Source organism: Pelophylax lessonae, assembly GCF_965119305.1.
Source record: "Pelophylax lessonae genome assembly, chromosome: 7".
NCBI classification, from domain to species: domain Eukaryota; kingdom Metazoa; phylum Chordata; class Amphibia; order Anura; family Ranidae; genus Pelophylax; species Pelophylax lessonae.
In genome coordinates, this window is record NC_138774.1 from 68,064,453 (window position 1) to 68,088,601 (window position 24,149).

The window sequence follows — 24,149 nt, forward strand, 5'->3', positions numbered from 1 at the left end:
GAAGCCTGAAATGTGGCAAAAGGTTGAAAAGTTCAAGGGGGCCGAATACTTTCGCAATGCACTGTATATAAAAAATATATTTTAAGAGGAATGGATTGTTATTAAAGGAGGAACAACTGCTGGTATTGGTTAAAAATCTGTTTAAAATTAAGGCATGTGTAGTATAGGTAACAAGATCAAAGCAAACGTTTAAATAATTATATTGGAATAATATATTTGTATATAAAATATACTTTTATATTAAAAATACTTTTATATAAAAAAAAAGTGTATTTAAGGAGAAATTGACTTGTTATTAAAGGAGGAAACTGAATTCTAAAGATATTATTAGAAGGATATTTTACACTTAGGCATATTACAAAAATAGTATATAGAAAATATATAAAAAATTGAATATATATAAATGTATGCATATAATAAATATATATATATATATATATATATATATATATATATATATATATATATATATATATATATGTACACATACATAAATAGGAAAGAAAAAAAATGATTGTATTCATAGGCTGATTCTTATATTATAATTTTGGGGATCATAAATAGCTCTAAAATGGAAATATATTAAAATAAAAATAAAAATAATCGCTAATAGTGTATCGATAAAGGAGAGTAGATTACATCATAACTTACAACTTTTATCGTATAGGTAGTATTTCTGAAAATACTACCTTGGAGCTCCTAGTCCTCAACTTAGCTCCTAATGCCTCGTACACACGCATCGATTATTGGCCGGGAATTTTCGGCCAACGTCCGATCGGCCGATTTTTGGCTTGTTAGTATGATGCTTCCGACAACCGACACCGACTTTTCGGCCGAAAACAATCTGGTGTGCAGGCTATAAAATTTTTGTTGGCCGTCAACACAACGGCCGATTTTCCGTCAGTCAGTACAGATTTCTGCAGACAAAAATCTGAAGAGCAAGACGGGGCATGCTCAGAGAAGAAAAAACACACGGAAAGTAAACCAGCACATGACATCACTTCTGAAGTAGATTTTTGTTGGCCGAGAAAATTCGTGTGCAGTCTAGGCACATTCCAACCAACGAAAACACCACTCTGGACAAAAGTCGGACGATCGGTCGGCCGATAATCATTGCATGTGTACGAGGCATAATGCCTCGTACACACGCATCGATTATTGGCTGGGAATTTTTGGCCAACGTCCGATTGGCCGATTTTCGGCTTGTTAGTATGATGCTTTCGACAACCGACTCCGACTTTTTGGCCGAAAAAAATCTGGTGTGCAGGCTATAAAATTTTTGTTGGCCGTCAACACAACGGCCAGTTTTCCGTCAGTCAGTACAGATTTCTGCAGACAAAAATCTACTAATCAGAACACGCATGATCGGAACCAAATAACGACCCGGAAGAATTTTCTCAAGAAAACTAGCCATTTTATCAAGAAAGAACTTTCGTCTCGCGGCAGTCCAAAAAATATATGAAATGCGGAGCACATGCTCATCTTGGTTAATGTGAGAAGAAGGAAGATGCTGCTCATAATTCTACACTTTACAATTAAAGATGCATGTGTTCTGTTATGATGATGATAATGATTTGCCTATTCTATATGGTGCATGTATTTTTAAAATTAAATATTTAAAACTCTTCACCATTCTCTTTGTTTTTTGACTGCAAATATATAACTATTGATGTGTCCCTTTATTCATTTCGGAATTAATGTATAAAACATATATAGCTTTATTTTAAAAAATAAAGATAGGCAAGTAGTTTTTTTATCATCATATTTATTTTCTAAATGAAGAAATTCCAACATAAATATATAAATACTCTCCGTATTGAAACTATTAAAATAAACAGGGACATTTCCTCCTCATAGAAACTATATATAAATAAAAAGGGGTAACACAAATAACAGGTTAGAAATTAGGGGCAATTACAATTGGGAATACCGGTAATCATGTGGCCATGAGGGGATGTGGGGATCAGGAGGGCCATATTGCCACTGACTGCCATGTGGCAGTTGTGGCTGTGGTGGAGGTGGTGGCTGGGGTTGCTGTGGTGGAGGTGGAGGGGATGGGTGAGAATTGGAGAGGTGAGGAGCTCTGCCCTTTGGCGCTGCGGCACCTTCAATTTACGAAGCTTGTTTGCCATCAGAAGGCCAAATGCTTCCTCCTCGTGTGGCTTTCTCTTCAGGGCTATAGAGGCCTGGCTGAGAAACTCAGTTGTTATCTGGTCCAAATTTTTTTGCTTCAGGCACCGTTTTGCCGGAGGTTGGGTGGATCCAGATGCCTCTACAGACTCCTGGCTGACATCTGCCTCCTCCACAGTGACACTTTCCTGTTGATGAAATGAACAATTTATTAGAATGTTATAGTGTATATAAAAAGTCATGTTTGTTGGATTTTTTTAACCAAATAGCAGACTTTACATAAAGGGTGAATTATTGTCTTGAGAATATTTTTTTTTTCCATCATTATGTTTATTGCAGACAATATATTGTGAAATGCTATACCTGTGTCAAGTTTGGCTCCAGGATATCTTCCTCCTGGCTGGCATCACATGAGCCCTCTACCGACGTGGAAGGGAGCGTGGACAGGGATGGCCTGTATTCCTCATGTTCCGTCAGGAACCGCAGGCTCTCGAAATACCATAGCCTCGGGACGTATATCTCCTCGGCAGCAGCTCTAGACTTCTCAGTTTTTTTAATTTTATATGCTGTGTGGAGGTTCGCAAATTTTTGTTTGACATAGTTGATGTCGGCATTTGGGCAAATTGTTTTGCACATGTCCACTAATTTCAAATATGCCTCGTTTTTTTTTTTTTTTTGTCTATTAGAATAATCCTTGCTTTTTACCTTCCACAAACAGGGCAGTTTTCTGTACTCATCTATAAAGTTTTGAATAAATTCTGGAGAGGTGAATTTATCCACCATGATGATGATGTACAGTATATGCCTGCAAGACACAACACAACACAAAACCTAGTAAAAGAGCATGTATTTTGTCACATAATAAAGATAGGCCCAATATAAGCTGTATAGGGCCAAAAACACCCGCTTTTGAATCTAAAGTCGTACCTTTGTTTACTCGGAGGAATCGTGGTTCGCCAATTGATCGTGCTCCTCCAAACGATTTGTCCGATAGCAAATCGTCGACCAAGGGATCTGGTGTCCTTTAAAGACAGCGCATGCATCAACTCCGCCTCCAGTTGCACGCTGACGCAGGGGCATGTACGTGCCGAATATTAGGCTGCATGCGACACACACACACACACACGTGAGTCGGCGAAAGAATCGTTGCGGAGATGGCAGAATCTCGGAGTTCTACAAGTGAAGGCTGAAGTGGTTGGGCCAAAAAAAAAATCAAAAGAAACACCTATGAGCAAGCGTGAAATGGTGGAGATGGTGGCCATTCTTGAGAAGAATGATTATGATGGCAGGCTGCAGAACTATGAAAGGCCCAACTCCAGAAAAGACAGGATTCTGGATAAGGTGATAGCATCTTTAAATAAAATTTATTGTGCTGAGTAGAGTTGAGCGGACACCTGGATGTCCGTGTTCGGCGGGTTCGGCCGAACTTTAAAAAAAAGTCCGGGTCCGTGTCCCGGACTTTTGCCGAACTTTTCCCGGACACCGAACCCCATTGAAGTCAATGGGGACCCGAACTTTCAGGCACTAAAATGGCTCTAAAACACCAATAGAAAGGGCTAGAGTGCTGCAAATGGCAAAACATTGTTAAGAGCATGGCAAGTGCTCTGCAAACAAATGTGGATAGAGAAATAACTTAAAACAACAAAAAAAAACAGAAAAATAAAACAATGTTCTTCATCTCTGAAGGACGAGGCCCATATGGAGTAGGAGGGAGGTTGAGGTGGTGGTGGATGTGGCGGTCTCATAGGCGTGCGCACAGGGTGTGCCGGATGTGCCTGGGCACACCCTAATCACCTAGGGCACATAGCATTATCGCTCTGTTTGCCAGTGAGGAGATGGGAAAGATCTCCCTCGGACCTGCTCTGCTCTATTTCTCTTTGCCAGCAGGGAGAGTAATGCATCGGGGCCATGTACATGTAGGCAAACACATGCATGTGTATTTAAACTTTGGGGTGCACACCCTAATGCAATAGGCTGTGCACACCTATGGGCGGTGTAGGTGGAAGCGGCGGTGGAGGAGGACCAGGGCCGGATTAAGAGCATCATGGGCTTGGTGCTGAGGATTTTAAAGGGCCTTAAGGGCCGTGCCTTGGCATGCACCGAGAGGAGGAAGGGTGCAGCCATGCATGCCTAATTCAACATGGGATGCTGTCTCTGAAGCCCATAAACACATCCATGCATCGGCAACTGTCCCTCCTTGTCTGGCCTTCGTGCTGTGTGGGGAGGTTCTGAGGGAGCTGCCTGGGGAAGCGAGCATAGAAGCCAGACTTCTGTGTTTACAAGTGACAGAAGAGCGGTAACAGTGAATATGGCCAACCCGGGGCCTATATAAAAGGTAGGGGCCTGGAGCTGCAGCTCCAATAGCCCCTACATTAATCTGGCCCTGAGGAGGAGGACGAGGTAGCCAACACTGCTTCTTTTCACAAATTTTAAATGAGGGTACACCCCAAAAGAGTGAGAAAGAGCAAAAATAGAACAATGGCTGGGTAAGGTCGGTATCCATTGCTATTCTGCACAAGGTACGGAAAAGTCCCGTGGGATCCATGCCTGGTTCATTTTAATGAACGTGAGCTTGTCCACATTGTCTCTGGACAGGCGGCTGCGCTTGTCTGTGATAACGCCCCCAGCCGTGCTAAATACCCGTTCAGATAATACACTGGCTGCAGGGCACGCCAGCACCTCCAAGGCGTAAAGGGCAAGCTCAGGCCATGTGCCCAACTTGGAGACCCAGAAGTTGAAGGGGGCAGACCCCTCATTCAGTACGTCTAGGCGTGTGCACACATACTGCTCCACCATGTTGGTGAAATGCTGCCTCCTGCTAAGACGTTCCATATGAGCTGCTGGTGCTGCTGTTTGTTGTGACGTGCTGACAAAGCTTTTCCACATTTCGGCCATGCTAACCCTGCCTTCTGAGGTGCTGGCGGTGCCCTGGTTGCGTTGGCGACCTCTTCCTCCTCCTCCTCTGCCTTGTGCTTCCACTGTGGCCCCGCTGTCAGGTGGAAATGCCAGCAGCATCGCGTCTACCAGCGTGCGCTTGTACTCGCGCATCTTGCGATCGTGCTCCAGTGAGTGAATTAAGGACGGTACATTGTCCTTGTAACGGGGATCCAGCAGCGTGTCCACCCAGTAATCAGCACAAGTTAGAATGTGGGCAACTCGGCGGTCGTTGTGGAGACACTGCAGCATGTAATCGCTCATGTGTGCCAGGCTGCCCAGAGGCAACGAAAGGCTGTCCTCTGTGGGAGGTGTATCGTCCGTGTCCTCTGTATCCCCCCAGCCACGCACCAGTGATGGCCATGAGCTGGCCTGGGTGCCACCCTGCTGTGAACATGGTTCCATCTCCTCCTCCTCATCCTCCTCATCCTCCAGAACTGTGCCCCTGCTGGACAATTGTGTCCCTGGCGTTTGTGTGTGCAGGAACCCACCCTCGGAGCCCCTTGTGAATGACTGCCCTGAAAGCCTTGGAAACGTTACCTCTTCATCCTCCTCCTCCTCCTCCTCCTCCTCATCCTGTGCCACATCCTCTTCCATCATCGCCCGAATTGTTTTTTGAAGGAGGCATAGAAGTGGGATAGTTAAGCTGACAACGGCGTCATCGGCACTGGCCATGTTGGTGGAGTACTCAAAACAGCGCAACAAGGCACACAGGTCTCGCATGGAGGCCCAGTTATGGGTGGTGAAGTGGTGCTGTTCCGCAGAGCGACTCACGCATGCGTGCTGCAGCTGAAACTCCACTATGGCCTGCTGCTGCTCGCACAGTCTTTGCAGCATGTGCAAGGTGGAGTTCCACCTTGTGGGCACGTCACATATGAGGCGGTGAGCGGGAAGGCCGAAGTTACGCTGCAGCGCTGCCAGGCGAGCAGCAGCAGGGTGAGAACGCCGAAAGTGCGCACAGACGGCCCGCACTTTCTGCAGCAGCTCTGACATATCGGGGTCGTTTTTAAGGAACCTCTGCACCACCAAATTCAGCACATGCGCCAGGCAAGGGATGTGCGTCAAACCGGCTAGGCCCAGAGCTGCTATGACATTTCGCCCGTTATCGCACACCACCAAGCCGGGCTTGAGGCTCGCTGGCAGCAACCACTCATTTGTCTGCTGTTCCATGCTCCTCCACAACTCCTGCGCGGTGTGTGGTTTTTTTCCCCCAAACAGGCAAGTTTTAAAACTGCCTGCTGTCGTTTACCTCTGGCCATGCTGAAGTTGGTGGTGAAGGTGTTACGCTGTCCGGATGAGGAGGCGGTAGAGGATGAGGAAGCGGAGTAGGAGGAGTTAGGAACGGGAGGCAAACTGAAGCGCCCTGCAATCCTCGGTGGTGGAAGGACATGCGCCAAATTGCTATCCGCCTCAGGCCCATCCGCCACTGCATTTACCCAGTGTGCCGTTAGGGAGATATAATGCCCCTGACCGTGCTTACTGGTCCACGTATCAGTAGTTAGGTGGACCTTGCCACAGATGGCGTTGCGCAGTGCACACCTGATTTTTCCCCCCACTTGGTTGTGCAGGGAAGGGATGGCTTGCCTGGAAAAGTAGTGGCGGCTGGGCACGACGTACTGTGGGACAGCCACCGACATAAGGTTTTTAAAACTGTGCGTCTCCACCAGACGGAATGACAGCATTTCAAAGGCCAAGAATTTTGAAATGCTGGCATTCAGGGCCAGGGATCGCGGGTGGGTAGGGGGGTACTTCCTCTTCCTCTCAAGTGTTTGGGAGATGGAAAGCTGAACGCTTCCACGGGACATTGTGGAGATGGTTGGTGACCCAGGTGGTGGTGTTGCTGACAGATCCTCTGTTTGCAGGGTGGCAGGTGCCGGTATCACTACAGATGTGGCTGGAGCGGCCGAGACTGCAGCAGAAGAGGAAGCAGGATGAGCCAGAGACGTTTCTTGGTTTTGAAGGTGTCTACTCCACTGCAGCTCGTGCTTTGCACTTAGATGCCTGATCATGCAGGTTGTGCTCAGGTTGAGAAGGTTTATGCCTCGCTTCAGGCTCTGATTGCACAGGGTGCAAACCATTCGTGTCCTGTCATCAGCACATTTTCTAAAGAACTTCCACGCTAGAGAACTCCTTTGAGCTGACTTTGGTGCGCTCGTTCCCTTGCTGCGTTGGGCAGTAGCGGGTGTAGTGTCTAGGGCACGGCCGCTCCGCTTCTGCACCCTGCTCCCTCTTCTGCTGTGCTGGTGGCTCTGTGCAACCACCGCCTCTTCCTCCAAACTACTCAGGTCACCTGCATGACCTTCATTCCATGTGGGGTAGAGGACCTCATCGTCCTCCACATCATCTTCCACCCAGTCTTCACCCCTGCCCTCCTTGTCGGTCTCCACAATTCTGAACGCCGCAGCAGTTGGCACCTGCGTTTCGTCATCATCGGAGACGTGCTGCGATGGTCCTTGCATGTACTCATCTTGAGAAATAAGTGGTTGGGCATCGCTGCACTCAATCTCTTCCACTTCTGGGGCAGGGCTAGGTGGATGGCCCTGGGAAACCCTGCTAACAGAGTCCTCAAAAAGAAGAAGAGACTGCTGTATGGCTTGGGGCTCAGACTGCTTGCCTGATTTCCAAGGGGGTGAGGTGAAAGACGGTTGGACATTGGCTGCAGGTGCCAACTCTGACCTTTCTGCAGTAGACTGGGTGGGAGACAATGTGAAGAAACTGGAGGCACTGTCAGCAACCCAATCTACTATCGCCTGTACTTCTTCAGGCCTCATCACGTCTAGAGGCGCATTATGCCCTACCAAATACTGCTGCAGGTTCTGTCGCCTACTCACACTTGAGGAAGGTGTTTCACTTGTGCGTGTAGCTGGCACAGATCGACCCTGTCCTTGCCTTGCAACAGGAGCTCTACCAGCAGCACCACGACCCAGGCCACGGCCCCTATTTGACGGTCTCCTCATATTTCTGTAATTTATGATCTTGCCCTAGAAAGGTGTTTATTGAATAGTGGAACAAAACAACAACAGTATCGCACGGGTGTATCTGACAGTCAAATATGCAAACTATGCCGCAATTTAATGTTTTTTTACCCCAAAAGGGTGTATATTGAATAGCGGAATAGGACAAATTTTACAAAACGGTGTATCTCACACGTACAAACACAAACTAGGCCCCGATTACAATTTTTTGTACCCGAAAGGCGGGATGAGAAAGAGGAGTAGGAGGAGTTGGGAACAGGAGGCAAACTGAAGCGCCCTGCAATCCTCGGCGGTAGAAGGAGATGCGCCAAACAAATTTAAAAAGGTGTATCTCACATGTAGCGATACAGACTATCCCGCAATTTAATTTTTTACACTCAAACATGGTGTATATTGAATAGCGGAATAGGACAAATTTTACAAAACGGTGTATCTCACACGTACAAACACAATCTAGGCCCCGATTACAATTTTTTGTACCCTAAAGGCAGGATGAGGAGTAGGAGGAGTTCGGAACAGGCAGGAGGCAGACTGAAGCACCCTCAAATCCTCGGCAGTATGAGATGCGCCCCAAAAATTGGAAAGGTGTATCTCACACGTACCGACACAGACTATCCCGCAATTTAATTGTTTATATCCAAAGGTTTTGATTAAATAGCGGAATAGAAAATATGATCAAAAAAAGTGTATGTATCTCACACGTACAGAACCACACTAGGCCCCAATTACTATTGTTTGTACCCCTAAAAGGCTGGATGAGGAGTAGGAGGAGTTTGGAACAGGCAGCACCCTCAAATCTTCAGAAGTATGAGATGAACCCCAAAAACTTGGAAAGGTGGATCTCACACGTACCAACGCAGACTATCCCGCAATTTAATTGATACCCAAAGGTTTTTATTGAATAGCGGAATAGAAAATATGATCAAAAAAAAGTGTATGTATCTCACACGTACAGAACCACACTAGGCCCCAATTACTATTGTTTGTACCCCTAAAGGCAGCATGAGGAGTAGGAGGAGTTTGGAACAGGCAGCACCCTCAAATCTTCAGAAGTATGAGATGAACCCCAAAAACTTGGAAAGGTGGATCTCACACCTACCAACACAGAATATCCCACAATTTAATTGATACCCAAAGGTTTTTATTGAATAGCGGAATAGAAAATATGATCAAAAAAAGTGTATGTATCTCACACGTACAGAACCACACTAGGCCCCAATTACTATTGTTTGTACCCCTAAAGGCAGGATGAGGAGTAGGAGGAGTTTGGAACAGGCAGCACCCTCAAATCTTCAGAAGTATGAGATGAACCCCAAAAACTTGGAAAGGTGTATCTCACACGTACCAACACAGACTATCCCGCAATTTAATTGATACCCAAAGGTTTTTATTGAATAGCGGAATAGAAAATATGATCAAAAAAAGTGTATGTATCTCACACGTACAGAACCACACTAGGCCCCAATTACTATTGTTTGTACCCCTAAAAGGCTGGATGAGGAGTAGGAGGAGTTTGGAACAGGCAGCACCCTCAGATCTTCAGAAGTATGAGATGAACCCCAAAAAACCCAAATATCATTCAGCTCTGCTGCAGGCCACAATTTATTTTTTTTAACCCAAGGCTGTATATTGAATAGTGGAATAGAAAAAAGTGTATGATTTTTGAAACCACTCAATAATAGCACATGTGAACTGAACACAGCAGTGTATGATCAGTCAGCACAGCACAGCTGAAGGAAAAATGCTGCACACAGTGACTGATAGAAAAATACTTTTCTCCCTCCTCCTCAGTGGGCAAAAAAAATTGTGTTCACTGTACCCCACACACAGCAAAATCGATGTGGACCACTGACACCTGCCTATCTCCAGCCTCTCCCTAAATGGATTGATAAGATCGTAGATCGGTCACTGAAAACCCCTCCCACACAGCAAAATCGATCGTAGAAAACTGACCCTAAAAATCAGCAGCAGCCTCTCCCTAAAAGGATTGATAAGATCGTAGATCAGTCACTGAAAACCCCTCCCACACAGCAAAATCGATCGTAGAGAACTGACCCTAAAAATCAGCAGCAGCCTCTCCCTAAAAGGATTGATAAGATCGTAGATCGGTCACTGAAAACCCCTCCCACACAGCAAAATCGATCGTAGAAAACTGACCCTAAAAATCAGCAGCCTCGCCCTAAAATGCCTACAACTCGCCCTGCCTAACACACTCTGACCTGTCCCTCAATTCTATCCGGACACAAATGTTTTTTTTTTCCTGTCTGTCCCTAATCAGCAGCCAGCAGGTATGATGTGTGCTCTGTCCCTGAACTAACACAGCAGAATGATGCAGCGGCGCTGCCTCGGACTTATAAAGACTTGGTCACATGCTTCAGATGGCCAATCACAGCTACTAATACATTTGTAGGCATGGCTGGGATGGCTTAAGGCACACCAGTTAAACGCTTGTTGATTGGCTGTTGAAAGCCCGCCATGAAAAGCGCACCAATGCATGCAAAACCCGGAAATAAAACGACCGAACACAGATTTTTACCCGAACATACAGTAAAGTTTTCGGGTCCGTGTTCGGGTAACAAAAATCCAATTATTCGGTACGAACACGAATAATACAGTCCGTGTTCGCTCAACCCTAGTCAAGAATACAGGCAAAAGTTCATACACAAAAGTCTATCAAAGAGCAAGCAGCACACCTAGGAAGATATTCCAAACAAACGGGCACTCAGCAACAGGAAGTGCTGCTATTTAAATGCTGGTCAAATTGCACATTGTTTACAGCTGGGTAAATTGCACATCGTTCGCAGCTGTCAGCAGGTGGGGCTAGTGAGTCCAAGGCAAGCATCAGGCTGGAAAAATCACTGCCAAACTCCAGAGCTTCTCTGTGGCACAACAGGTAAGGCTCCAGGCTACAAAACAATGAACATTCTGGTTCAAGGACATCCAGGTACATGACATATATAAGCCTTCAAAATGGGCACTTTCGATTTTTGCAGTTCGGGTCCGTAGACTTCAATAGAGTTTGTTTTTTGGTTTCGATCTTTTGCAATGTTTGAAAGTTCTGGTGCTAACCGAACAGGGGGTCGTTCAGCCTATCCCTACCAAGGAAGTACATAAAAGGTCCCAAACCTCACTTCGATTTCTATAATTGCACCATTTCACAGTTCACACTGCGATCTGCGAACCCATCTGGGGGGGGGGGGGGGGGGGGGGTGTCATTAACTTTTCATTGACACCTGCAGTGGTTCGCAGATGTCAGTGTAAACTACTGGCGATTTAGCTGCAATGCAGGAACCCGTACAGGAATCACAGGGTTTCCCGCATCACACCAGTGTAAACCCAGCCTGAACCTCTAAAAATCTTCACCACTGTGCTGTAAGCACACAAATTGCACATGGTTTTCAGGTGGCCAATTAGGTTGAATTCTGCAGGTACTACTGCCCACCGAACACTGCAGGGGATTATTTTTGTCATGCTGTAATACAAAACATCACAGCTTGGCATGTGTATACATACTTCCATATACAAAACAATTTATCAAGATTTTTTCTTTTTATCCAATATTTACTTCAATCTGTACCCAGGACTAGCTAAACATTCTAATGCATATCAGATCTGACATGCGTACTACTACTCTCCAAGGATAAGGATTTGAGTATACTCCAATATGTGTAGACATGCATAAGAGGAAGCATTAGAATGTATACCTCCATATACTGTAGCTGCTTTTGCAACTTAGAGGGTTTGGGGGAATATGGTAGGTTGTATTTATTGCAGCAAATGCTGTAACCAGTAAATACATTTTAGCGCTGCATATGCTTCTCTAACCCTCCCCCCCCCCCGCAACTCCTTGGGGTGGGGGCACAGTTTAGCATTTCCGCCCTGGGCACTAGTTGATCTTGTCCCGCCACTGTTCCACACCACCAGTTATATGCACCAGGAGCAACTGTTCAATTTGAACTGTGTGTAATATCAATCAGCCAAGGACAAACAATGAAAATTCTCGGATCCAGCAGTCAGAGATATAGAATATATATTGGGAAATTGCAGGATGCCCAGGATCACTCAGAATCCAGTCTGATTGATTCTAAATGTCATTTACATTTTCTAATAGCAGAATGCAATGGTGGGTGCTAACAGTGTGTTTGTTATAATTTTGGGGATGCTTTAGTATATCATAGCAAAGTAATGAGGATACTGTTAAAGCCCTAATTATTACCTGTAGAGATTCTTCAAGAGTTGGAAAGCAGCCTATACATGGATTATTGATTCTGATACAATGGCAGCAGAAGGGCTAAACTTTATCTACATAAGTGAACAAAGCAGGTGGAATGTATGGATTCATGTCAGGCTTTAGGGGAGAAGTGAGAATTCAAAGAAAAGCCGTCAGTTTCAGGAAAAGGAAAGCCGATGGCGGTGGTTTGAAAATTGTCAGTCCACAGGAATTAATCCAAAATGCTCACAAAGAAAAGGGGAAGTAGTTCACAGTTTAAATGCCTTGTATACATTTACTGAACACTGATATATAGACGTGGTAGCAGAAACTCCAACATGTTTCACTCCATGTAGAGCTTACTCATAGAGTGCCCTATGAGTATGTTTTGCATGGATGAAAACTCGTTGCGGTTTCTGCTATCATATAGAATAGTCTGTATATCAGAGCGTTCAATAACTGTGTACAAGGCTTTTGGATAAACACTTGCTTTGCAGTTGTGGTTCATTGGACAGTTCATTTTTGATATAAGACCATAATGACATTGCTGAAGTAAAGTTAAAGTAAAAACACAGACTCAAACTCAGCTGAGAAAAGTATTTCTGTATTATACAAGTTATATTTAAAGGGTAAGGTCACCTTTTCATAAATAGAAAAAAGGTGAACTATCTCCAAATATCCTGCTCACCCCTCCAGGCCCCGCTGCACATAGTAGCCATAATGCCCAGAGCTGTCGGTCAGGGCCGGTGCTTCCTATAGGCAAGGCAGGTGCCGGCCGAGAGTGCACATCAGTCAGGGGCGGCAGTGTGCCACTGGCAACGGAGGACCATGCAAGAACTGCATGCCGAGATGTAGGAGTTTACGCTCGGGATGGAGAGGCAACTAGAGGACGTACTGTGACTACCAGGGCCCCTCTCCTGGTCTGTCACCGACCTGCAGTGCGAGAACTGGAGGATGCAGGAGCAGATGGAACCATGGAAGTACTCCATGGAGGCTGTAGCTGGTCTTGCCTAGGGTGCAAATTAGTCTAGCACCATCCCTGCTGCTGGTGCAGTGATCCATACACCTCAATACACAGTCCTAGGGCTCACAATTGCAAGCACTCATAGGTAAATGCAGCCATGTGGCTTTGTTAACCAATGAGAACCATATATAAGATGACTTCTTCAGGTAAGATGTCCAAAAATTAAGAAGTGCTTCTCATTAGTCAGCACAGTCACCTAGTCATGCTGACCAATGGGCACTTGCCATTGCAAGCATTATGATGGATTCTCAATCTGGGGCTGTGTATTGCACTGTATGGTGTATAGACCACTACAGCAGCAGCACGGAGCATCACGCCTGTTATGTGCAGCAGGGTCCAGAGGCATGGTCAGGATTTTCAAAGTTAGTTGACTTTTTTTTTTTTTCTTGAAAAGGGGACACATCCTTTATATTAGATCCTAGTACACACTAGACATACAGTTTACTGTATACATATACAGCCTTGTTATAAAAGAAGAGTACGTCATCCTGGATCAGCACCATGGGATAGTAAATTCGTTTTTCATCTTGAAGTCATATACAGCTGGTATGTTCTGGGTACCACTCCATTCTTGTTAGGCTCCGGGGTTATTTCTAGCTCTGCGGGGGACACGGTGGGTTTCAGGTTAAACCTCTGTAATATAGTGGTTATAAAGAGAAAAATTTCCATCCGCGCCAGACCTTCTCCAATACAACTCCTCTTACCTGTGGATGGCAATACAAAACCAGATCATAGTCAGACAATTTCAAAAATAAGAGGTTCATAATCATAGAGTTTGGTTTTACATTTATGGATGATTTCAGCAGTGTTGGGCCCCCTGAGATCCTGGACCCTTTCTGCCTTGCACACTATTCATACCTGGCCTTCAGGGAACCAATAGATGTCTTAGGGGAATGCCATATCAGTATGTAGTGTAGAAGAAGAGATCTATGTAGTGCTAAACAATGAGTCATTAGTCTCCGATTACAAAGCATTACATCAGAATTAGAATCTTTATCTTTGGCCATGTCACTGTAATTTTCTAATCTCACTAAAAAAAAACTGTCACTAGAAAAAACATGGATTCCTATTCTACTTCAGCTCTGGAATGTTTACCCCCCTCCATGACCAGGCAATTTTTTTACGACACGGCACTGCGTTACTTTAAATAACAATTGCGCCATCATGCGACACTGTACCAAAATAAAATTGATGTCCTTGTATTCCCACAAATAGAGCTTTCTTTTTGTGGTTTTAATTTATTTGCGCTATAAACAAAGAAAAAAAAAACACAATTTTGAAAAAAAAAACAATATTTTTACTTTCTGCTATAAAACACATTTAATATAAAAAAATGTAAAAAAATCTAATTTCTTTATAAATTTAGACCAATATGTATTCTGCTACATGTGTTGGGTTAAAAAAAAAAAAATCCCAATAAGTGTATATCGATTGGTGTGCGCAAAAGTTATACTGTCTACAAGCTATGGGATATTTTTATGGAATTTTTTTTTTTTTACTAGTAATGGCGGCAATTAGTGACTTATAGTGGGATTGTGACAGTGCAACAGACAAATCAGACACTAAGTGACACTTTTCATCAGTGCTATAAAATATGCACTATCATTGTACTAATGACACTGACTGGGAAGGGGTTAACATCAAGGTGATCAAAGGGTTAAATGTGTTCCTAGGGAGTGCTTACTAACTGTGTGGCAGTACTTTAACTGTGGGAAGGCAGAGATCCGTGTTCCTACTTAGCAGAAACACAGGATCTCCATCTTCCCTTGTCACAGAACAGAGATCTGCGTTAGGCGGACCGCCATTCTGCCTCTCTCATTGGACACCCACTTCAAGCTTTACATGAGTGAAAACAACAAGGCAGGAAGTGAGAGTTTTTCAGCCAGGTGAGCCCAAACGGTCACAGGTGTGAACATAAAATGATTTAACATTTTAGAAAGCTGCACATCTTTTTAATATCTTCTGGGGCCCATTGACTGCGTAGACTATTTTCTGTCAAAGGTTATCTTAGCCTTTAAAGTGGTTGTAAACACTTACATATACCCAGTGAAGTGACACACAGAGATGAAACAACAGGAATTGACAGGAAGTTTCTACTTCCCCTGACTCGGGGCTACCACCCGCGCCGGCGGCCATTGGTCTTCTTCCAGCTGCCTTGATTGGCGGATGTTTCCTTCTGGGAACGCCCGCCGTTCGCGTCCTCCATTTCTGGCCGCTACTTCCAGGTTACATCATTCATGGCGCTATTCCCAGAAGTAAGGGGGCGTGTCATGTGCGGACTCCCGCACCAGCGCCTTTTTGAGGACGCCGAGGTCCGTGATTGGTGCCATTCCTGTGCAGTCCTCATGGAGAGAAGATGTTTCCTCTCCATTCAAGGACTTCAATTGTTGCTCTTTTCTTTTTGTTGAAGTCTACTTTCTCACGGCCTCTTTTGAACAATAGCCACGCTGGATTCTAACCATTTTTTTTGGAGATCCCTCTCCTTTGCAAGGATTTCTTGAAATGTAAGTAGTAGCTATGTATTAATTTCTCTATGGCTGTTATGTGCATATCCATCAGTGGATTGCATTATGGCTGTGACTCTTCAATATAGCAACATTTCAATATAGCATTTTCCTACTTTTATTTGTGGCCTATTTTGTGGACACCTAGGCGACACATTCGCATATGCCTTCCACATATCATTGGTGGGAAGGCTCTAGAGAAGTCTCAGAGACACTGTTATTATTTATTTCATTGATTTTTGTTGACAATATGTGTTTCTGCTGTTGATTCTCTAGACATTTTGTCCCCTTTTTGAATATTAGTGTGTACACCCAGATTTGTTATGGATACCCTTGGTGTCCTATATATTTGGGGTACACACATATATATATATATATATATATATATATATATATATATATATATATATATATATATATCCTTATATGCTTTATTTGTTTTTCACTTAGTGGTCACTGTGTCTTTTTGGGATATTTGTGTATAATCCTGCGGTCCTACAGGAGGATCCGGAGCGGCCCAGTCAATGATAACCACAATTCCCCTTTTGGAAATAACGGCTTGTGTGAATATTGTTCATTCGACATTTTGGAGGAAGGAGTTCCCTTGGAGTTTTTCTCCCGTAGTGGTCAGTGATGGCATAACATCCCTATGTGTATACAATATAACCTGACATGATCTCATGCAGATACGTAATTCTTGTAACTATTGTCATGTTTCTATTGTAGAGTTGGGAAACAATCCCTGAGGAAGAATAGAACTACAAGTTCAAAGTATATTTTGAATCGGGTTGGTTTTCCCTCTACCTAGGGGTCATACCATGACGTGTATTGTTATCTCCAATGTTAGGAGCCAATTGCTCCGCAACTTTTTAACATGTTGTTTTTTGTAAAATTGTTCAATAAAAATTGATGTATATTTTTATATATATTTTCTCTTTTTTTGTTGTTTATTGCCTACAAAATCCCACTTAGAGGAGAAATCTCTTTTATTCTTATCACAGAGATGAAACTAATCCTCCAGCATAAGTTGAACCTAGAGTCTTCTCTACATCTGTTCAAAGTCCAAAATTTATAAAGCTTGTCTGAGCTGTCAGAAAACAAAGGGAGAGCAGAGATTACACACTTCAGAGCTCAGCGAGGAGAGCTCTGAGAGCTGATTGGAGGGAAGAGACACACCCCCCTTCACACAGCACACAAGAACAGAACTGAGACTGTCAATCACAGACTGTGTGGTTGAGGTCCCTACCCTGTCACCTTTTTTTTTCTTGGTGTCAGAAAAACTTGTCAGAAGTGACTCATATGCAGTATAGAGGAATTTGCTCTGCTCAGATTTGTTCATATAGTGGCAAAAATAATTATTTGATCCCCTGCAGATTTTGTAAGTTTTCCCACTTACAAAGAAATGATGGGTCTATAATGGATATCATAGGTGTATTTTAAATGATAGAGACAGAATATCAACCAAAAATCCAGAAAAAAACACGACACAAATGTTTCAAATTGAGTTGCAGTTCAGCGCATAAAATAAGTATTTAAACCCCTACCAACCAACAATAATTCTGGCTCCTGCAGACTGACTACAGTATGTGCTCATGTGGTAAACAGATTAGTTATGTTAATTTAAGAAGGTGCTTCTAATGACAACTCTTAATGTGTATAAAAGTTACGTGTCTACAGAATCTTTTTTTCATTCAAACCTCACCATTATGGACAAGACCAAAGAGATGTCAAAGGACGTCAGGGGCAAGATTGTAGACCTGCACAAGGCTGGAATGGGCTACAAGACCATCAGCAAGAAGCTTGGTGAGAAGGAGACAACTGTTGGAGCGATTAGTCGCAAGTGGAAGAAATACAAAATAACCATCAGTCGCACTCGGTCTGGAAATCCATGCAAGGTTTCACCTCATGAAGTAAGGATGATCATTAAAGTGAAAGATCAGCCAAAAACTACACTTGAGGAGCTAGCGAATGATCTCAAGGCTGTTGGGACCATAGTCACCAAACAAACCATTGGTAACAATACGCTGCCATGGATTGAAATTCTGCAGCACCTGCAAGGTCCCCCTCCTCAAGAAGGCATATATACAGGCCTGTCTGAAGTTTGCCAATGAACATCTAAATGATTCAGAGAAGGACTGGGAGAAAGTTCTGTGGTCAGAGGAGACTGAAATTAAGCTCTTTGGCATTAACTCAACTGGAGGAAGAAAAGTACTGACTGTGACCCTAGGATCACCATCTTTAGAGTCAAGCACGGAGGTGGAAACATTATGCTTTGGGGCTATTTCTCTGCTAACGGTACAGGCAAACTTTGCCGCATTGAGGCGCAAATGAAGGGGGCCATGTTTTGTAAAATCTTGAATGAAAACCTTCTTCCCTCAGCCAGAACACTGAAGATGGATTGTGGATGGGTCTTCCAGCATGACAATGACCAAAAACCTACTGCCAAGGCAACAAAGGAGTGGCCCAAGAAGCAGAGCATTAAGGTCATGGAGTGGCCTAGCCAGTCTCCAGACCTCAATCCTATAGAAAATGTATGGAGGGAGCTGAAACTTCAAGTTGCCAAGCGACAGCCAAGAAACCCTTAAAAGGATTTAGAGAAGATCTGTAAAGAAGAGTGGGCCAAAATCCCCCCTGAGATGTGTGCAAACCTGGTAACCAACTACAAGAAACGTCTTACCTCTCTGCTTTCCAACAAGGGTTTCTCCACCAAGTACTAAGTCAGGTTTTGCTTGGGGATCAAATACTTATTTTACACACTGAACTGCAACTCAATTTATAACATTTGTATCATGTTTTTTTCTGGATTTTTGGTTGATATTCTGTCTCTATCATTTGAAATACACCTATGATAAAAATGATAGACTCTTCATTTCTTCTTTAACTTCTTCTTTGCAAGTGGGCAAACATACAGAATCTGCAGGGGATTAAATCATTATTTTCGCAACTGTAGTTCATGTCTGATATTTATAACCACTTTAAATATTCTAATATATAAAAAGGTTTCACTTATCCAGTTCAACTCTTTGGGTGTACTATGTACGTCTAAAGAGTAAACTTTTGATCACAAGCTGATGGCAGCCATCAGCCTGTGCAGGGTTTTGTACAGCCGGCAACCGGCTTCAAATTGAAAGTGATGCGGCAGCCCCATAGCTGCTGATCACTTTTACACAGCCATCCATGCAGTGCCCCCCCCCCACCTCCCATGGTTCCCGGGCTGTCCCGTGCTTACCGACGCTCGGGAAGACATCGGCCGGGCGTGGGGGGAGAGACGACCGAGGCAAATCCATGCCACAATCTCACATGCAAACAATGAAAGTGGAAGTGATGTCACTTCCAATTTCATATACATAATTTCCCGGCCAGTACATCCAGGGAACACCTCTAACGTAGCCAATCTGTGCTTGGTTAGATGGTGTGAAGGGTAGGGGAGACATTGGGGTCTATTAGACCCCCTAATGTCTCCAGAAAGAGTACCTGTCACCTGCTCAATGCTATCACATAGGGGTTTATTAACCTCTTGTGATGGCAATCACATAAAAAAAAAAATAAAAACATTAACCACTTTACCACTGCTCGCGTTGCTGCTACTGCAGCAAGGTGGCAGCCCTGGGTCTGGCGACGTAGACCTACGTCACCAGATTCCTCCCACTCACAGCGGGAGACGGGCCAGGGGAGGAGGGGCGGTGATCACCACCTCTCTTCCCCGATCTTCGGGGAAAGACTGAGGAAATCCGCCAGCTTTGTTAACAAAGCGGGCGGATCTCCTCTGTGACAGGCAGGGACAGATCACAGGATTCAGCATAGCTGAACCTGCGATATGTGTCTGTCACAGAACCCTCTCCCCCCACACACGTCAGTAAGCATGAGGCACACATTTAACCCCTTGATCACCAACAGTGTTAACCCCTTCCCTGCCAGTGTCATTATTACAGTAACAGTGCAAATTTATAGCACTGATTACTGGAGTAATGTCCCTGGCCCCTCCAAAAGTGTCAAAAATGTCAGTTAGGGGTCCTATCTGTCTGCCGCAATGTCGCAGTCCAGCAAAAAAAATAAAAAATAAAAAAAAATCGCAGATTGCCGCCATTACTAGTAAAAAAAAAAAAAATAAATAAATAAAAATGACAAATCGTTCCCGTAGTTAGTAAATGCGATAACTTTTGCGCAAACCAATCAAAATATGCTTATTGTATTCACTTTTTTCTGTGATGATATTGTATTTTCCTCTCTCCCCTCAAATCTTAAGAGTTCTTAAGTCTCCCTTTTGCTATTGACCTTGTTACATGTCTAATATTAATTTGCATTGTATTATACGGTCCTTGTAAATCCACTGTTATTTACATGTTCATGTTCACCAAGAAATTTAATAAAATGTTTTTGAAAGAAAATATGCTTATTGTGATTTTTTTTTACCAAAAATATGTAGCAGAAAACAAATTGGCCTAAAATGTTAACAATTTTGATTTGTAATTTTTTTTGGGGGAATGTTATATATCAGAATGTGAAAAATATTGTTTTTTTTTTCAAAATTGTCGTTCTTTTTTTCAAAAATTAAAAAAATTGCACAGGTGATCAAATACCACTAAAAGAAAGCTCTATTTGTGAGAAAAAAAGGACATACATTTAATTTGGGTACAGCGTCGCACGACCGCGCAATTGACCATTAAATAATCGCAAAAAATGGCCTGCTTGGGAATGGGGTAAAATCTTCCGGTCTTAAAGTGGTTAAAAATACGCTCATTGAGAATTTTTTTGTCAAAGACATGTAGCTAAATACATTCTGACCTAAATATATGACAAAAATTTAATATATTGGATATTTTTTACCTAAGTAGAAAATGTAAATTTTTTGCTAAATTTTCGCTCTTTTTTTTATTAATATCGCAAAAAATGAAAAGCGCAGAGGTGATCAAATACCACCAAAAGAAAGCTGTTTTTGGGGAAAAAAAAGGACATAAATTTTGTTTGGGTACAGTGTTGCATGACCGCGCAATTGTCAGTTAAAGTTGCGCAGTGCCAAGATGAAAAAAGTGGCCTGGTCGTTAAGCAGGAAAATCCTCCGGTCTTAAAGTGGTTAAAGAAAAAAGTAAAAGAAATAAAAATGATCATTGAAAACCCCCGCTGCCCCACACACCTGCGCAAACGCAGCCCAGGGTGCGTACCTGTATGTAAACCACAGTTGCACCACACATATGACATTGCTGTGAACGTCAGAGTGAGAACAAATATTCTAGCAGAAGAACTCCTAGTTAACTCTAAATTGATGACCTGTAATGACTTTTAAAGTGTCACCTGAGGTGATTTTTGGGCATCATAGTTTTTGTAGCATGGGCGCATTCAATTTTAAAAAATGAAATGTTTGGTATCTAATTACTCGAAGGACCCTCATTTTTTAGATTTGAACCAAAAATGGGTATTCTATAGTGTGGTTTTGCACTAAAATAAATGTTATTATATTTTTTCTGGAAAATTTGCGTTTAACAGTTGCAAAAATATCACTTGAAACAAAAAAAATCTGCGACTATCACCTTTTTATTGTACAGGACCTCTGCTTTCAGAAAATATATAATGTTCTGGGGGGTTTAAGGAAATTTATTGCCAAAAATTAGGGTTTTTACATGTATGCGAAGCAAAAAAGTGGAGCCGAACTGGTTATACGCCATCTTGTTTTTGGAGGTATTTTTTGTTTTAAAACAGTTCTGTCTTATTCTCTGAATATACCTAAGTTTGTTTATATTTAAGTTGTCTTTACATATTACATGATAAAAGATGTACTTACAGACCAGTACAGGAATTCCTTTGCTGTACCGTCTCTATGTGTCTGACATGAAGGAATGCAGGACAGAAGTAAATGAAGAAGCACAAGCAGCAAGGGGGAGGTTAATGATGGGGGAACTTTACAGTAGGGCTCCAGAATAAAGGACAACTCTGCATAGCAAGGGTCATAATTACTATTTATCCAAAATTAATCCAATTAGAGATGAGAGGCTTAAAGTGTTACTAAACCCAGGAGCCTGCATTCACTATATCTGGTCTCCCACAGTACACAGAACATGGAAATGCATTTATTTTAGTAAATATAAACTGCTAAATATCTTCTCTCATTAGCAGTATATAGCAGTCTTGTTACTTCCATCAGTGTCTGGCCAAGCACTGGTTAAAGCTTGTGTGAGGAGTTTTCATTCTGCTTTGACTGTCCTATGAGGCTGCAGGACTCCTGACCCTCTGTCTGGACAGTGCTAATCGGCTCTGTACTGATCACATGCACCCTCCCAAAAAAAAAAAAATCTCTAGCAATACACACCAAACTGAGCATGTGCACAATGCCTCCAAGGCTCTGTTCTATTAGAAGATGGATTCAGGACAGTAAAAGAAAAGGAGGATCAGAGAAGACAGGATCAAACAGCCTTTTTACACAATGCAGATGATTAACTTCTTAGGTTCCACAATGAGTATAACAAGCAAGCTTTAGGCCCTGTTCACACCTGAGCATTTTTTCAGCTCGTAAAACACTCCTCTCTGAAGTCGCAAAATCCTATTCATTTCAATGGCCCCTGTTCACATATGAGCATTTTGTCACCTGAAGCTCAAAAAAAGTACATGAGCTTCTTTTTTGGCAGATTATAAGCGTTTTTGTTAGATGTCAATGCCGGTCTTCAAACACCTGCAAAAAAATGCCTGAAAAAACACCCCCCCCCCCCCCCCAAAAAAAAAAAAAAAAACACCTGAAAAAAACGGAGAACAATACGCTCAGGTGTGAATGGAGCCATACTGCATGTACACACTGATTTTACTGTTGTGGGTTAAGTAACACTTTAACTTCAAAACCTTCCAACTAGTCATCTTCACATGCTACATTTGCATAATTTGTATTGACGACAGACGTTACCCAATGAGAAAGGCAGGAAGGCATTGTTCTTCTTAAAGCCACCATTTTCATTCAAAAAGTGTGTGGGGTCAAACTTCTGAGGGTTCCTAAAATATTTGGGATCCTTCAAGACAGATGTCAGCATAGGGAAGACAATTGTGCCCTGGAAGTATAATGGAATAATACATAATATTGTAAAAATAGCCGTCACTTCCAACAGCTGCAATGAATAAAGAGAGATAGAGAGATAGCCTGAAAGCAAACAGCTCCCACCTAGATTTCTCTGACAACCCAGTGTGAAAAATGCTCTTTGTAGGAAATACCTAATTGTAAAGATAGACATATATGCAAAAGATATACATATGTTTTTAATGTTTGAAATTAAAACTGACCCCAAAACATTGAATTTTTAACACAAATATATCCCAGTGACGAATACCTAAAGCTGTATTGTATTATAATTAGTATAAACAAGATACAATAGACAGCCCTACATGTACAATCTAGAGCAGGGTCTCCAAACTTTCTAAACAAAGGGCCAGTTTACTGTCTCTCAGACTTTAGGGGGCTGGACAGTGTCCAGTGGGGGGGGGGGGGGTAGAAATTCTCCTGGTGTCAGTTGCAGTAAACCGTGCCCCATCTTTAATACTAGGCGGATGAATAGTGCCTCATTTTTGATGTCAGTGATAGGGTTTATGCCCCATTGTTGGTGTTAGTAAGAGGAATGGGGTCTTAAAATCAGTGGGAGGATTAGTGCCAAATAAAGCCAAGCAAAGGGCCGCATCTGACCCCCGGGGCACAGTTTGGAGACCGCTGATCTAGAGGGATAACAGCTGAATCAATAATAACCAAGTAGAGTATAGGAGGTGACAGTGTGGGTAAGAGGAAGTAGTGCAACATTAGCAAATATCTATATTTTAGAAGTACAGTACTAAAAAAGAAGGTGCAGAGCAGTATCTGAGCATCAGCTTATGTATAAATAGAAATGTTGTCTATATATCTGTAAGGGGCTGTGTCTACAAGCTTTGGGCTTGTGCTGAAGGCTGAGATCATTCAAAATTCATTGACCGATGTATTTGACCTTCAGAATTAAGTTCACAGTGCAGCACACATTTACTTGCTGTGCCGACTGTTAACTTGACGAGTCACATAAAATTTTCATTTCTACAGCCTCCTCTGGTCGTTGTTTAGATAGGCAACTGTAAGGGGGTATAACCGCAGCTCAACCGTCTGTTCTTCTGCCTCTTGCCAAAGCCTGCCAACACAGGCCCTTATCCTGGTGCACACAGTAAAAACAATCCCTGAAGTTTCTGACCTTAGGAATGGTATATCCTCGAAAAGTGACATCCTGGCTGACACCATGAGGGAGTGATAGAGGTGTTATGTCAGCCACCCGCTGAATTTCATGGATAACAGCATCTGTATATGGCATTTTTATGCGATCCTCTACTGAGGGACTCCGGCTCTGTCCAATTACATGGTCAATCTCCTCATGGACCTTCCC

General features: G+C 43.0%; 1 protein-coding gene across 1 annotated transcript in view; it reads right to left on the reverse strand.

Moving 5' to 3' along the window:
* Positions 1-13,251: 13,251 nt before the first annotated feature.
* LOC309559490 (cytochrome P450 2G1-like) overlaps positions 13,252-24,149 on the reverse strand; it is a 31,817-nt gene continuing 20,919 nt past the window's right edge. The window contains exons 6-8 of the mRNA XM_082262764.1: positions 23,961-24,148; positions 22,667-22,808; positions 13,252-13,977 (exon numbers count right to left, since the gene is read on the reverse strand). Of these exons, the coding sequence (XP_082118890.1) occupies positions 13,796-13,977; positions 22,667-22,808; positions 23,961-24,148 (512 nt within the window). The 3' untranslated portion in view covers positions 13,252-13,795. The remainder of the gene's footprint in view (positions 13,978-22,666; positions 22,809-23,960; position 24,149) is intronic.